The 15,224-nt window shown below is 34.0% G+C and overlaps 1 protein-coding gene across 1 annotated transcript in view; it reads right to left on the minus strand.

The window, feature by feature from the left end:
- Nucleotides 1-3,867: 3,867 nt before the first annotated feature.
- LOC141349018 (arf-GAP with Rho-GAP domain, ANK repeat and PH domain-containing protein 1-like) overlaps nucleotides 3,868-15,224 on the minus strand; it is a 73,356-nt gene continuing 61,999 nt past the window's right edge. The window contains exons 24-34 of the mRNA XM_073863471.1: nucleotides 14,737-14,823; nucleotides 14,134-14,202; nucleotides 13,806-13,923; nucleotides 10,521-10,634; nucleotides 10,286-10,425; nucleotides 9,654-9,736; nucleotides 9,330-9,389; nucleotides 7,322-7,385; nucleotides 5,173-5,334; nucleotides 4,625-4,664; nucleotides 3,868-4,546 (exon numbers count right to left, since the gene is read on the minus strand). Coding sequence (XP_073719572.1) covers nucleotides 4,647-4,664; nucleotides 5,173-5,334; nucleotides 7,322-7,385; nucleotides 9,330-9,389; nucleotides 9,654-9,736; nucleotides 10,286-10,425; nucleotides 10,521-10,634; nucleotides 13,806-13,923; nucleotides 14,134-14,202; nucleotides 14,737-14,823 — 915 coding nt within the window. The 3' untranslated portion in view covers nucleotides 3,868-4,546; nucleotides 4,625-4,646. The remainder of the gene's footprint in view (nucleotides 4,547-4,624; nucleotides 4,665-5,172; nucleotides 5,335-7,321; nucleotides 7,386-9,329; nucleotides 9,390-9,653; nucleotides 9,737-10,285; nucleotides 10,426-10,520; nucleotides 10,635-13,805; nucleotides 13,924-14,133; nucleotides 14,203-14,736; nucleotides 14,824-15,224) is intronic.

Below are 15,224 nucleotides of genomic sequence, written 5' to 3' on the forward strand. Positions count from 1 at the left end.
TTTTTCTGTCAACAATGTGATACTACAGTACGAGATCAAACACTTTTATAGCAGTTTGTCATTCTGAAGGTATCGCATCATTAACAAAGAAGGATACTTCTGATAATAAGCAAACACTTAATTAATAAATCAGTTTTCAAGACGATTGAAATTGTACTAACCACCACCAATGAGTTGCTCTGTTGTCTTTTCTCTGCCATAACAAACATGTTTTAAACTCACAAAGTTATAGCAGTCAAAAACAAATCTAACAAGTCAAGAGTCAAGTCCAACTAAAACAAACACGGATCACCATAATGACGATTTTAAATGAAACTGCCAACATCTAAACCTAAGTTAAGAAAATAACTTTAAAATGCAATTTTAGATTTCAAACAGAGATGATGATAGAGAGGATAAGTTACAGATTACAGCTTTTAACTCTGCTTCAGTGTTACTGTTTAACACAAACCATAAGATACACCCAGCAGTGTTCATATAACTTTGGGGATTTTGTGGTGTATATGAAGATTGGGATCTGATCTTCCTGTGTTGACTCTACTGAAGAGTCATAACTTTTTGAGTTATAATTAGATTTAATATATAAAGAGTTTCGTTGCAAAACGAGATAACCAACGTTTTGTTAATTGTTCAGAAATCTCGTTTTTGGTTGTGCATTCCAATTAATTTCAATTCAACTGGAGTTGGTTTGTTGTGATTTAAACCTTCATAACTTAAAAAATACAGCTAAGTAGCACCATAAAACAAAATTATAACATGATAACATAATAATAAACATGTTTTGACAAAAATGTAAAAAAAATGGATTTATCTCGTTTTGCAACGAAACTCTTCATATAATGAAAGAATGCCCATTTGTTCTGTGAATTACTGCTTAAACATCCATAAATGAGTTTGGTTAACAATAATAACTATAATTCTGCTCCAGTAAGTAGTTTAAAATGATTACAGCAGATCTGCACCTGAACACGATAGAAAGCTGCTTTTGTTTTGTTTTCTCTAAACTATAAAGATTCAGTGTTAAACACAACCTGGGGACAGATTTACACTTCCAGAAATTGTTTTACGGTTGTGCATCAACAGGCTCATATAAAAACACCTTCCAAAAGCACGTCTGCCTCTATTTCTGGATAAAGAAATCATGTGGTGAGACTTCACCTGTCTGTCTCTGACAGGGTTTTCTGATGTGTTTATCTACACGTGTGTTAGTCAAACATTGTTTCCAGATTTAAGATTTAAAGCAATGTTCTGCTACTCAGGATCCACACTGAGCAAACATGAACACACACAGAGACAATAATATTCAGTCATTTTCACGGCAATAAACAGAGAAAAGCTCCTTCTGTCGCTCAGATGCTTTTCAGTGAAAGTTTACAGGCACAGGTCCATGTTTTCACTTTAAACCACAACAGTTTATCCTTACAGCTTTGATACTACATCAATAATGGACTGAAGAAGAAATCAATTTATAAATAAAACGGAGAATTAAAGAAAACTGCAGAAATCATGAGACGCTGTTGCTATGGTGACATCAGACGGGGTCAGGTAATAAGACACTAATGAGGACGGATCGGACAGAGTCCCTGAACCTTTCAACCGGACACAACAGGTCTAAATGACTCAGAGACACTTCGGTTTCTAACTGTGATAATGGGATGAGACGGCCCAATTAGAGTCGCTTCACATACTGTGATGAAAGAGGAAAATCACATCTCTATGAAAGCTCCAAATCGATCCAGGACCGCCTGTTCAAACCTAAACCTCTCATCTGTCAGGGTTCAATGAAGAAGTCAAATCCACAACATTTTAACATTCTTATGAACTACATTACAGAAAAAAAACTATGTGATTCTGATTTAGATTTCATTGATTTGATGCATTTTAAGATGAATTTCATGCACAACAAGAAATATTCACTACAAAACCAAAAGTAAACAAACACAAAATGATTACTGGCATAAAGAAAACAAAGCCACAAGACACACGCAGACTGCTGTGTGACCCTGAGGTGTCAGTTGAGGTTTATAAGGACAGTAAACACACAGTAAACTCCTGTGGCGTCCCCTGCATGCGTGTGAGACGCACAATCACAAACAACTACATGAAGCTGCATGCAAGAACAAGAAAAACAAATGAAACACAAAACACCCAGAGGCAAACCAGACAGAAAACAGAGAGAAACCAGAGAGGAAAAAACGAAAATCAGAGAGAAAGCGGTGATGCAAAGGACAATCCAAGAGAAAAATAAAAGAGAACGCAAATATAACTCAAAGGAGTGTTATATTATTTGATGTTTTCACTATAGCCTCTTTCACACAGAAATTCTGGTAAATTACAATGAATTTACCAGAATGAATTTACCAGTAAATACAAAAATGTGCTGTTCACACATGCAGTGACGTTCCGTCTTTTTACCAGTAAGACATCATTAACACATCAGTATCAAAATACCGGTAAACTCGGAGAGAAAGCGGATGTTACCTGTGACGCACGGCCGGCAAGCTCCGTGTCATATTTGTAAACAATGGCGGGTTGTGACTTAACATCGTCGGTCCGTATTTTGTTGTTTTCACATCTGTGGCAAACGCTGACAGTTGCAAAGTTGCTTGTGACCAAACAACATTGCGTTCCGCGGCGTCAAACGGAACCCGCGTTTGCGCATTAGGCTTCACAGAAGGTGCGCTGAGGACGTTGGCAATTTGGCAAATAGATGGTAAGCTGTTTTAAGCAACTTTGAAGAAATGTGGATGTTAACTTCAGGTGTGCTCGACTTTTAAGCAGCATGTGTGTGGAAACGAACATAAACAGTGCGGGGGTAAACGCGTCACCTGTATAAAAACGTTCTGATTGGCCCGATCTGTCAGCACGGTCTGACGTCGTCCATTCTAAATGCCGGTAATCCTATATTTTTCGTTCACACATAGCGCTTACCGGTAAATTACTGGTAATCTTACAACCTGTCTTACTGGTAAATTGGGAGCACTAATTTACCAGAAAAGTTCTGTTCACACATGACATGTTAACTGCAATTTACCAGTAAATTACCAGTAAAGACTGTATGTGTGAAAGGGACTATAACACTATGTAAGCTGTATTTACAGTAATACGTCAAATGAGTTTCTAATCATTTATGACATAAGAGAAAAAACACGATGAAACATTTTGAAGTTTAAAACGGCTCACATTTACTATCAACTTCAACAGACAATAAAGCTAAAATATAAAACAACAACATGTAAAGAATTTAATATTTATATATATAAGAATATATATGAATCATATACCTTGTTATGATTTCACAGTATTTCATTATTAGAAAAGAAATGATTTCATTATCTACACAAATACAGAATAAACACTGAAAAATACTCCTGACAGTCCTGAAGTCTACACATTAACATCATGTGTGTGTTTAATAAAGATCTGCTTCAGATCTGACTGATAAATAAACTCATTAATATTGCCTAGATTATAATCAACTTCATACTGAATACACATATAACATTACATACACACACACTTACAAAAATTAACCATGATTTTACTACAGTTAAAACCAAAAAAACATGGTAAGTGTGGTAAAATCATGGTTTTGCTGATAGTAATCATTACACCATAAAACCATGTTTACTACACTTTAACCACAATAAAACATGGTTAATTTTCGCACACACACGCATGCACATACACACAATCTTTACACTGCTGCTTAAGTTAATACAACTGATGGAAATGAATTTGTGCAAACTCACATCATCTGATTTCATTCACTCAAAATCACAGAAAATAATCAGAACAAGAGACTTTTTACACAATCTACAGTTTCTGTCGTGAGACATCAGAATAATAATGTGAATGTGTGTTAAATTTTATGTGAACTGTTGCATTAGTTTGTACGATCATTCCTCTGTAAATAAACACAAGAATGATTTTACAAGCAATCACAACTACTGAAATATGTTTGCTTTAAATCTTTCACACAAATATGTTTTGCTTGTGTTTATGATTAATACGATCTGAGGTTTCTTTTCTTTGAAGATCTGGAATGCTACTGTGTGAGAAACAGATCTAATCATATCAATACATTTATATTACATCAATATTAACTGGATCTTTACTACATGAATGTCAGAATTGTGCAGGTCGGCCAGGTTTCAGGACGTCTCTTCAATCTCAGGTGTTTCATGTGCAGTCTAATGAATGTATGCGGTGTGCTTTCTGATTGGTCGGTCTTTATGTACAGTTTCTAAAAAAAAAATCTTCAAGACGTAAATCCATGCGGTCCTTCGAGACCCTCGTGAAATGATTCCAATAACACTTTGATATCCCAGAATGCACCACAGCACAGCGTGTAACACCTCATAAACCCAGTGAATGAGTGAATAAGATCCCGTCACCTCTCTGAAGGTCAAAGTTCACGTGAAACCACATGAACGTCTGAATGCTAAAGACCTTGAAGATCCAAAGTTGTGAAGGATTGATCACACGAGTTCAGACCGACGTTCCAAAATCAGTCCACTGCCGACATGACAAAAACCTTCAGTTCCTGTGAAAACACGCACAATGTCATCACACTTCAAAAAATGGCTTTGGTATGTTTGTCATTAATTTGGGAATTTCTCACCTGAACACCAATCACTACTTCATCAAGCATTTCTGAAGAGCTGCATCCAAAAAACAAACACACACACAATCATTTCACCAAAACTTGCATTCAACCAATTATTGATTTAAATAGAAATAATATCATTTACTCAGACACACACACGCGCACACACACACAACCCCAATAGCGTAGAGCTAACAAGCAGCCCACAGGCTTACATCAGTTAAATCTGTTATAAAGAGCTTATAAAGGCTCTGTTAACATCATAAGTAGTTTATAATCTCATACAACACTGTGGGCTGAATGTGAATATTAGTGAATCAGAAGAGTTAAGGATCATGGGTAATCACACAGCCAGTTATAACAAAAGACTCATACAGTATCTCTCTCAGTATTTGTGTTATATCACACATCACTATCTGAATATAACATCTACTAAACTGTATGAAAGAATATGGAGAATGTACACGCATAACATTTCAGATGATGAATGGAGACCACATTAAACTGGAGCTGATTGGCTGTGTGATTGGCCAGGGCCTGCTGTGATTGGCTGATTAACTCACAGCGAGAGGATCGGCTGTGAAAGCGGCGACACTATTCCTCATCTCGTTCTCACTGCCACGCAGAGGAATCAGAGACACGTTACCAAAACGACTGTCCAGAGGAGCTGAACGACTAGCAGAGCGAGACTTCAACCACTCGGCCGGCCACACGCGACCCCCGTTCTGAGAGAGAGAGAGAGAGAGAGAGAGAGAGAGAGAGAGAGAGAGAGAGAGACCTTATTAAACGACTCTCTAAAATGCTTGATTCTGATTGGCTCGTCGTGACATTCTATTCCAAGATAGCAACCGCCTGAAACTAATAACACACAGCGCAGATAATTTTGAGAGGTAGAGATTAATATTACACAGAAATTCAATATAAATACAGCCGCAGAAAAAAAATGAAGAAACCACTCCAGTTTTGACTTTAATTCTCATTTCTAGATATATTACGATCATTTCTGCCCATGTGTCTTCCAACAAAAGCAAACCACATGAGCGACATAAACTTACACAACAGCAATGTAAAAGACAAGAGTGGAAACAAAGACACAATAAAAATGTGATTAAAAATCAGGGTTATTTATATTTCTGAAATATTCCTAAAGTACATTAGCATTTTATTATTGAAAAATTAATTTGAACTTAATTATTTTTTCTCTAAGGTATTCAAGGTTGAAAAACACTGCATCTTTTGTGTTATTTTAACCATATTATTTTCAGTAAATAAATGCAAATCCCCATAAATAAATTCAGTAAATGCCCCTTTCAATTTTCAGTAAATAAATGCAAATATAATCATAATTTTTATTAAGAATTTGAAATGTTGTCAGTAATTGGCAGAATGAAACAAAAAGTATTTTTTTCTTAAACACACACATATATATATATAAGTAAATTTAGAAAATCTTGAAGTGGTCTATTGATTTTTCTGCAGCTGTATGTCTTTTAACTAATTCACCGCCATTGACGAGTTTTCTCGTAAATTATGAGTTGATATTTAACTAATAAATATGCCTTTCTGGACGAATTTCAAAATCCACTAGATGGCGCCAAACCGAATTTATCAAAAACGGAAGTTAAAAAGATTTAATGATTTATTTTAACTGCCTTTATGTTTCATAGTCATTCTGAGTCTGATCTCTAACATAAATTCCTTTACAAAAACGCAATTTTTTAAGCTTTTTGCTCAAAATGTTGTATTTTAGAGAAATATCCATGTTTCAGTGGTTAAATTAAGTGGGAAAAAGTAAATATATAATGAAAAGTTTTTTCCCCATTTGTTTGTTTGTTTATTGTTTGTTTGAAAGCAGAGGGTGTGTTCTTTAATTTGATATAATTTGTATGTTTATATATTTATAGAAGATAATTTTTCCTGCAAGGAATTTTGTGAAACTTTTGTTAAAGAATGAGTTAATAACATAAATGACATTATATTTACAAATGATTAAACCAATCATGTGTGTTCATGACATTTGAACGTCTTCTTTTATCATAAAACCCAAAGTAAACAGGTTTTCCTCCTGGAAGGTCTGTATTTGTTCAAAATTAACAAATTAAATATTTTAAATCAGCATTTATCGGGGACATCATGAAAATCTGACTCTTTCCATTTTTAAGGGCTATGATTGGGTCCCCAGTGCTTCTATCAACCTAGAAAATGTGATAAAAATCAACCCAGTAACTTAGTTTTGGTAAACCATTCTCTAAAAGCAGAATTTTTTTTTCAATTTCAATAAACCACCATTATGGTGATCAATTTGTGCATTATCGGCTAATTTCCATTTGAAAGAAACCACCCAAAAACAGCAAAATTTTGCTCACACCTACAAAGTGTCAATTTTAACATGTTTTTATAAATGATCTATATGATATTTTGAGCTAAAACTTCACATACTCACTCTGGGGACACCAAAGTGTAATACGCAGGATAACATACAGTCAGAAGGTTGTTATCGTGAAATAAACCCCTTCAGTGTGAAACAAGACCCTAACACTAATCACACTGTCAGGGCTTATTTCTGCGATAACAACCTGCTGCCTGTACATTATTCCTTACATTTGACTTTCTTATTTCTTATTTATTCCATGAAACCCAAAAGAGATTTGATGACATTAATGTTACTGTGTATAAATGATAACAGACACTTTATGTCTCTCTCATACAAACCTGTATACTCATGAACGTAGCGAACCATTCTCTCATCTCAGTCTGTGTGTCACAGCAAAGATACCTGAGAGAAAGAGATAGAAAGATTGGTTAGTTTCAACATTATTTTCTCATTTATTATATGTTAATCTTTGAATAGGCTGTATATCACATTCATCTGTAACACATGTAACAAAGCAGCAAAACTGTTTAGTTGTATCTGTTGTCTAGGCAAATATGTTGCAGTTGAACACAGTAGCAAAATAGTAAATCATGTTAATCGTTAAGGATTTGGAACAAATATGATGTTATTTAATGTTAAACTACTGTATGCGAGTGGCGTGACATAGATTTGAGCAACATTCATAGAAAACAATCTGCTTCATTTTTAAATACATGACGCAATGCAACATGGTGTGTGACTTCCTAAAGGCTGTTTCACACTGTAAAACTAAAAGTATAATTTATTTTTTACAGTCAAACACACAGCATTTGACTTGAACCTGTACATGGGCATTGGACGCATGCAATACCTTTCCTGGCCTACAGGGGCTCATAATGATCAGTTAAGTGGGTCTAAAAGGGGACGCCATGAATTCATGAAAACGTCTTTGTATTCTTTTATAATACAGTTAAGGGCTGCAACAACTAATCAATACAATTGAAAATAATTGATTATGATTTTTTGTCAATAAACATGAATAGTTATTGGAATGCTTTTGGACTAATTTTGAATGGTCATTGGGAAGATCTGGCAACCCTGACAGGACAATGACAAAAGCAAAAGCGCAAAAAAAATGCAGGTTAATAAAGGTTTAATTTTTATTCTATAAAATAAATGAGTTTGTATTTTTTTATTGTTGTTGGGTTTTCATAAAAATAGTATTGAACCACAAACTAAGCATCTGTTTTAAAGTAAGGCGGTATTTATTTCAGTAACAACGCATGTATATCACTTTCATATCATAATAGCTTATTTATTGTGTTTATAACCAATAATGGTAATTCTTATCAAGGTCTGAAGTTGAACATTGAAATGAGTTTATTAATTTGTGGCAAAATGTATTCACCAGGACATCCCTCAGATTATTATTTCGCCATTTAAAGATGTATTACTTAAAAGCTGCGCAAACTTTTTTATTTAAGGCTTAAAATATCAAAATCAAAATGATATATTAGTAAAACTCTGTAAGGGGGCGTGCACACCGGCGCACGTTTTCAATTGTTTCCAAAGGAAGCTCTGCGTTTTTCAAATAAGCCAGCAGCTAGCGGTTTTCTTCCGCGCTGAAAAACGGCGCTTTGGGTAAAAAGCTCCGCTCGTCAATGTCAGTCCTCAAACGGCTGTCCAATCACAGTGGAGGAGGGGTGGGGCATTACCACAGCAACCAACCGGCTCACAGCTAAAGTATCACAGCTACCAAAGAGCTCAGCTGAAGAAAGCTGGCATTCGGCGTTTTCCAGGCGTTTCCGCCGCATTTAAAAGTTTTGGTGTGCACAACCCCTAACTTAATTTACTGCCTAATTTAGCTATAATAAGTAAAAAAATGTAAATGAGTAAATATTTATGTTGTTATCCAATTAGTCGATTAATCGAAAAAAATAATTGACAGATTAATCGCTGCCCTGGTACAGTTATAGAAATAATCTCTCATATATGTCCTCTATTGCTGATGTAGCTTGCACACGTTTTGTCCGTTTTGCTTATTCAGTTTTTCATCATATACTTTGTCAATCAACACCCGCAGGGCACAGTTGCCACCTTGTGGATCAACTTATTACTGTGAAAAATGAAATGCACGTATGCGACCTGCAAAGTGTGCTATAAAAATCTGGCAGTGCACAAACACAACGTACATAATATTCTGATGACGACATTTATGGCACACATGCACTATACGCTGACCCTTATTTATGTCTTAAAACTGAACTATACCCAGACCTTAAGGAACACACACACACACACACACACACACACACACACACACACACACACACACACACACACACACACACAGTGTATAGCTCTTACCAGTGCTGTCTCTCTTGCTTCTCCTGTTTTTCACTTTCATAGATGACTGTGAGACCCCAACTGCAGACAGACAGACAGACAGACAGACAGAGAGGTGACTTTTAAACACAAATAAAAACAAATGTGTTCACAGACATCTGTTGTGTTGACAAACACTGACACCTCTTGGTGAAAAATAACACTGCAGGTGTGAAACATTATTATTCTTCATAAAGTCCCAAATTGTTTCTCCTCTTAAGTATCGATATAAGTACACTAGTTATCATCATCATCATCTTATCATCATCATGAGGTGTTTTCACAACTACAACTTATTAATCTCACCAGGTAGGGGGGCGAAGCTTCTTTTTAATGCCATGATAAACCTTCAGACATTTGATTGGCCATTCCCGCTCTGGACGATTACTCTAAAGAGAGAAAAAGAGAGAGATATAATACAACACACACTCTACACTTATAATTCAATGCTGAAGGAAAACCACCACCCTTTAACCTACCAACATATTCACACTATCAGCAATCGCACACCCACGCACGCACAAAAACACACACGCACAAACACACAAATGCACACAAACATGCACCCACACACATACACAATCAGTACTCACACACTGCAGCTCTGAATTTTGCAGCTTTTGCAGATTCTGTATAAAAGTTTTCAAGTAAAAATAATCATCAAAACTCTAAATATTCATTCTGTCTGTAACACTATGATGTAAGTGTGTGTCACCTGTGCAACATTTCCTTCATCATTTATAAAAAGAGTTTATAACATTATGAAAACATGCAGTAATATCCTCCCAGTCCAAAAATAATCCACTAAAGTTCCAATAATGACTCACAACCTTACACCTGATAATTTAACATATGCTAGACACATTTCCACATCATCATCATCATCATCTTTTGTCTGATAAGTAGTGTTGATGTCATGAGGAGTATGTGAATCTTACCCGCACGTCTTTATAGAGTCTGAGTGAAGTGTTGGTCAGGATGAAGTATCGATCATGAAAACTTCCTGTGCTCAAACCCAATAAATTCCTCTCTTCTTTAAACTTCATCATACCGTGTTTGGACACCTCCACTTTACTGGCTGTGTAACACACACACAAGAGTTAAGTGTGCTCTGAAAGTGATTATTATGTTCATCAACACAACTGATACACAAACAAACACACACACTCATACCCAGATAAACCAGCATGGCCTCCATGGAGAAGTATTTTTTAAGCAGCAGGTAACTGTCTGTCCCTAGAGAGTGAACGATGGGGAGAACTTTCTCCTGATAGTGAAGCGGCCGCTCTGAGAGATACAACAAACACAACATCACATATACAACAACTACACTTCTCATATCAGCCTCACAAATGCACCAAATCCTGTCAACTATTAAAAACATTATTATATATTACTGTAACTACACTATATACACTTTACTGTAACTATACTGTATACTTACTCTACTGTAACTATATTGTATACTTTACTGTAACTATACTGTGATGATAATGTATACTTTACTGTAACTACTGTAAACTTTACTGTAACTATACTTTACTGTAACTATACTGTATACTTTACTGTAACTATACTCTACTGTAACTTTATAGTATACTTTACTGTAACTATACTGCGATGATAAAGTATACTTTACTGTAACTATACTCTACTGTATCTATACTGTATACTTTACTGTAACTATACTGTGACGATAATGTATACTTTACTGTAACTATACTTTACTGTAACTACTGTATACTTTACTGTAACTATACTCTACTGTAACTATATTGTATACTTTACTGTAACTATACTGTGATGATAATGTATACTTTACTGTAACTATACTCTACTGTAACTATACTGTATACTTTACCGTAACTATACTGTGATGATAATGTATACTTTATTGTTACTATACTTTACTGTAACTATACTGTAACTATACTCTACTGTAACTTTATTGTATACTTTACTGTAACTACTGTATACTTTACTGTAACTATACTTTACTGTAACTATACTGTAACTATACTCTACTGTAACTTTATTGTATACTTTACTATAACTATACTGTAACTATACTCTACTGTAACTTTATTGTATACTTTACTGCAACTATACTGTGATGATATTGTATACTTTACTGTAACTATACTCTACTGTAACTATACTGTATACTTTACTGTAACTATACTGTGATGACAATGTATACTTTACTGTAACTATACTGTGATGATAATGTATACTTTACTGTAACTATACTTTACTGTAACTATACTGTATACTTTACTGTAACTATACTCTACTGTAACTTTATTGTATACTTTACTGTAACTACTGTATACTTTACTGTAACTATACTGTAACTATACTCTACTGTAACTTTATTGTATACTTTACTGCAACTATACTGTGATGATAATGTATACTTTACTGTAACTATACTCTACTGTAACTATACTGTATACTTTACTGTAACTATACTGTGATGATAATGTATACTTTATTGTTACTATACTTTACTGTAACTATACTGTATACTTTACTGTAACTATACTTGTATACTTTACTGTAACTATACTGTATACTTTACTGTAACTATACTGTGATGATAATGTATACTTTATTGTAACTATACTTTACTGTAACTATACTGTATACTTTACTGCAACTATACTTTGCTGTAACTATACGGTTTACATTACTGTAACTATATAGTATACTATACTGTAACTATACTATAACGATAATGTATACTTTACTGTAACTATACAGTACACTTTACTTTAATGATACTTTATACTTTACTATATATACACATACTTTAACTACACAATATACTGTACTGTAACTATACTGTATACCTTACTGTAACTGTACTGTATACTTTACTGTAACTATACTGTGATGATAATGTATACTTTACTGTAACTATACTGTGATGATAATGTATACTTTACTGTAACTATACTTTACTGTAACTATACTGTATACTTTACTGTAACTATACTCTACTGTAACTTTATTGTATACTTTACTGTAACTACTGTATACTTTACTGTAACTATACTGTAACTATACTCTACTGTAACTTTATTGTATACTTTACTGCAACTATACTGTGATGATAATGTATACTTTACTGTAACTATACTCTACTGTAACTATACTGTATACTTTACTGTAACTATACTGTGATGATAATGTATACTTTATTGTTACTATACTTTACTGTAACTATACTGTATACTTTACTGTAACTATACTCTACTGTAACTTTATTGTATACTTTACTGTAACTATACTGTATACTTTACTCTACTGTAACTTTATTGTATACTTTACTGCAACTATACTGTGATGATAATGTATACTTTACTGTAACTATACTCTACTGTAACTATACTGTATACTTTACTGTAACTATACTGTGATGATAATGTATACTTTACTGTAACTATACTCTACTGTAACTATACTGTATACTTTACTGTAACTATACTGTGATGATAATGTATACTTTATTGTTACTATACTTTACTGTAACTATACTGTATACTTTACTGTAACTATACTCTACTGTAACTTTATTGTATACTTTACTGTAACTATACTGTATACTTTACTCTACTGTAACTTTATTGTATACTTTACTGCAACTATACTGTGATGATAATGTATACTTTACTGTAACTATACTCTACTGTAACTATACTGTATACTTTACTGTAACTATACTGTGATGATAATGTATACTTTACTGTAACTATACTCTACTGTAACTATACTGTATACTTTACTGTAACTATACTGTGATGATAATGTATACTTTATTGTAACTATACTTTACTGTAACTATACTGTATACTTTACTGTAACTATACTGTATACTTTACTGTAACTATACTGTGATGATAATGTATACTTTATTGTAACTATACTTTACTGTAACTATACTGTATACTTTACTGTAACTATACTGTGATGATAATGTATACTTTATTGTAACTATACTTTACTGTAACTATACTGTATACTTTACTGTAACTATACTGTGATGATAATGTATACTTCATTGTAACTATACTTTACTGTAACTATACTGTATACTTTACTGCAACTATACTTTGCTGTAACTATACGGTTTACATTACTGTAACTATATAGTATACTATACTGTAACTATACTATAACGATAATGTATACTTTACTGTAACTATACAGTACACTTTACTTTAATGATACTTTATACTTTACTATATATACACATACTTTAACTACACAATATACTGTACTGTAACTATACTGTATACCTTACTGTAACTATACTGTATACTTTACTGTAACTATACTTTACTATATATACAGTACTGTAACTACACTAAACACTGTGCTGTAACTACACTGTACACTTTACTGTAACTTGAATGTTTATTGTAAAATAAGATTCAGCTTTTGTGTATCACACACCTGTTTCTTCTTTGTCATTGACCTCAAAACAGCACCAGTAATCTTTCTCTTTCACACCGATTTTCCGTCTGTCCAGAATCTCAAAGGTCAGTTCTGCTGCTGTCATTGTGGCAGGAATCTAGAGTTCAAAAACACTTCACTTATTAAATGAAGACAACAACTCATTTATTATGTAATGAAAGAAATTACCCGTCTTTCTTTCTGTCTGTCTATATGTTTGTCGCTCTGTCTCTGTATTATACTCACTCTAGTCTAAAATAATATATGTCCTCATAAAGTCAAAGCTTATTAAAATATTGACACGCTGGTACCAAAGGTCAACATTCACCTTTACATGCTGCTCGGCCGTCTCTCTCTTCTCCTCCAAGTAAACTGTACAAATAAAGTCACCACTGGCCTACACACACACACACACACACACACACACACACACAAACAAACACAGAGAGTTCTTGTAATAAATCAGTATAATAATAAAAACATCACTGGATTTTTTTCCATAATAGAGCTCAAACAATTCAATTCAATTGTATTTATATACCACTTTTCACAAATGTTTAATTGTTTCAAGTCAGCTTTACATTAAAAAAAGCAGAAGAAAATACTTTACTGTAACAAAAACTGTCCGCAGTGATACAGTGGTCTAATTCACACTGATCAAACAAACACTGACATCTTAGATTTAATGAGTTTATTGCTGTTTGAACGTGAAAGCCAGACAGCGTAAAAGGACAAAAAGAAATGCCCACTTTATCTGGCATTTGCCGAACTGGGGTACAGGAACACTAGAATTATGGCAAAGGAGACACGTCTCGTTCCCTTCTCAGGGGACATACATAACCTGTGAGAGTGTATATGTAGTAAAGTGTTTGAATGATTGACAGCAGAGATGTTCAGATCATGAGCATTAATAAGAGTCCAGAACACTGGCAGGTCCAGCTTTAGGGTTCAGATTCTCTCGGAGTTTGATGATGTATGTGATCTCATCTAGCTGCCTCTTCAGTTGTTGCTCATTGACCTACAACATCAAACATCATCATCATTAGACACAGTAGAGTTCACTGCAGTCAGTATATAACCGTCTCGTCTTCAGTAGGTTAAACACACACACACACACACACACACAGTCTGTAATGCTTCTGTAGTCCACTAGATGGCACCACTGACTGTCTGAACTATTTCAAGATATCTGCTTACTCTTCAACAATCATATTGTATGCATGTGCAAAATTCAGTTTAGAGACTTCTGCACAGTAAACACAATTAAATTCAATCAAGGAAGTTCAAATCTACTTCTTCTCTGTCTGTTTAAAGATTCAGTTTCTTTGAAACGAGTCCCATTATGGAAGTTCATGTTGATCATCATTGCATACAATAGCTGATGTTTCTGTGGCGTGTCAAGAGTCTATATAGACACAC

This window comes from Misgurnus anguillicaudatus, chromosome 24 (assembly GCF_027580225.2).
Source record: "Misgurnus anguillicaudatus chromosome 24, ASM2758022v2, whole genome shotgun sequence".
NCBI classification, from domain to species: Eukaryota; Metazoa; Chordata; class Actinopteri; order Cypriniformes; family Cobitidae; genus Misgurnus; species Misgurnus anguillicaudatus.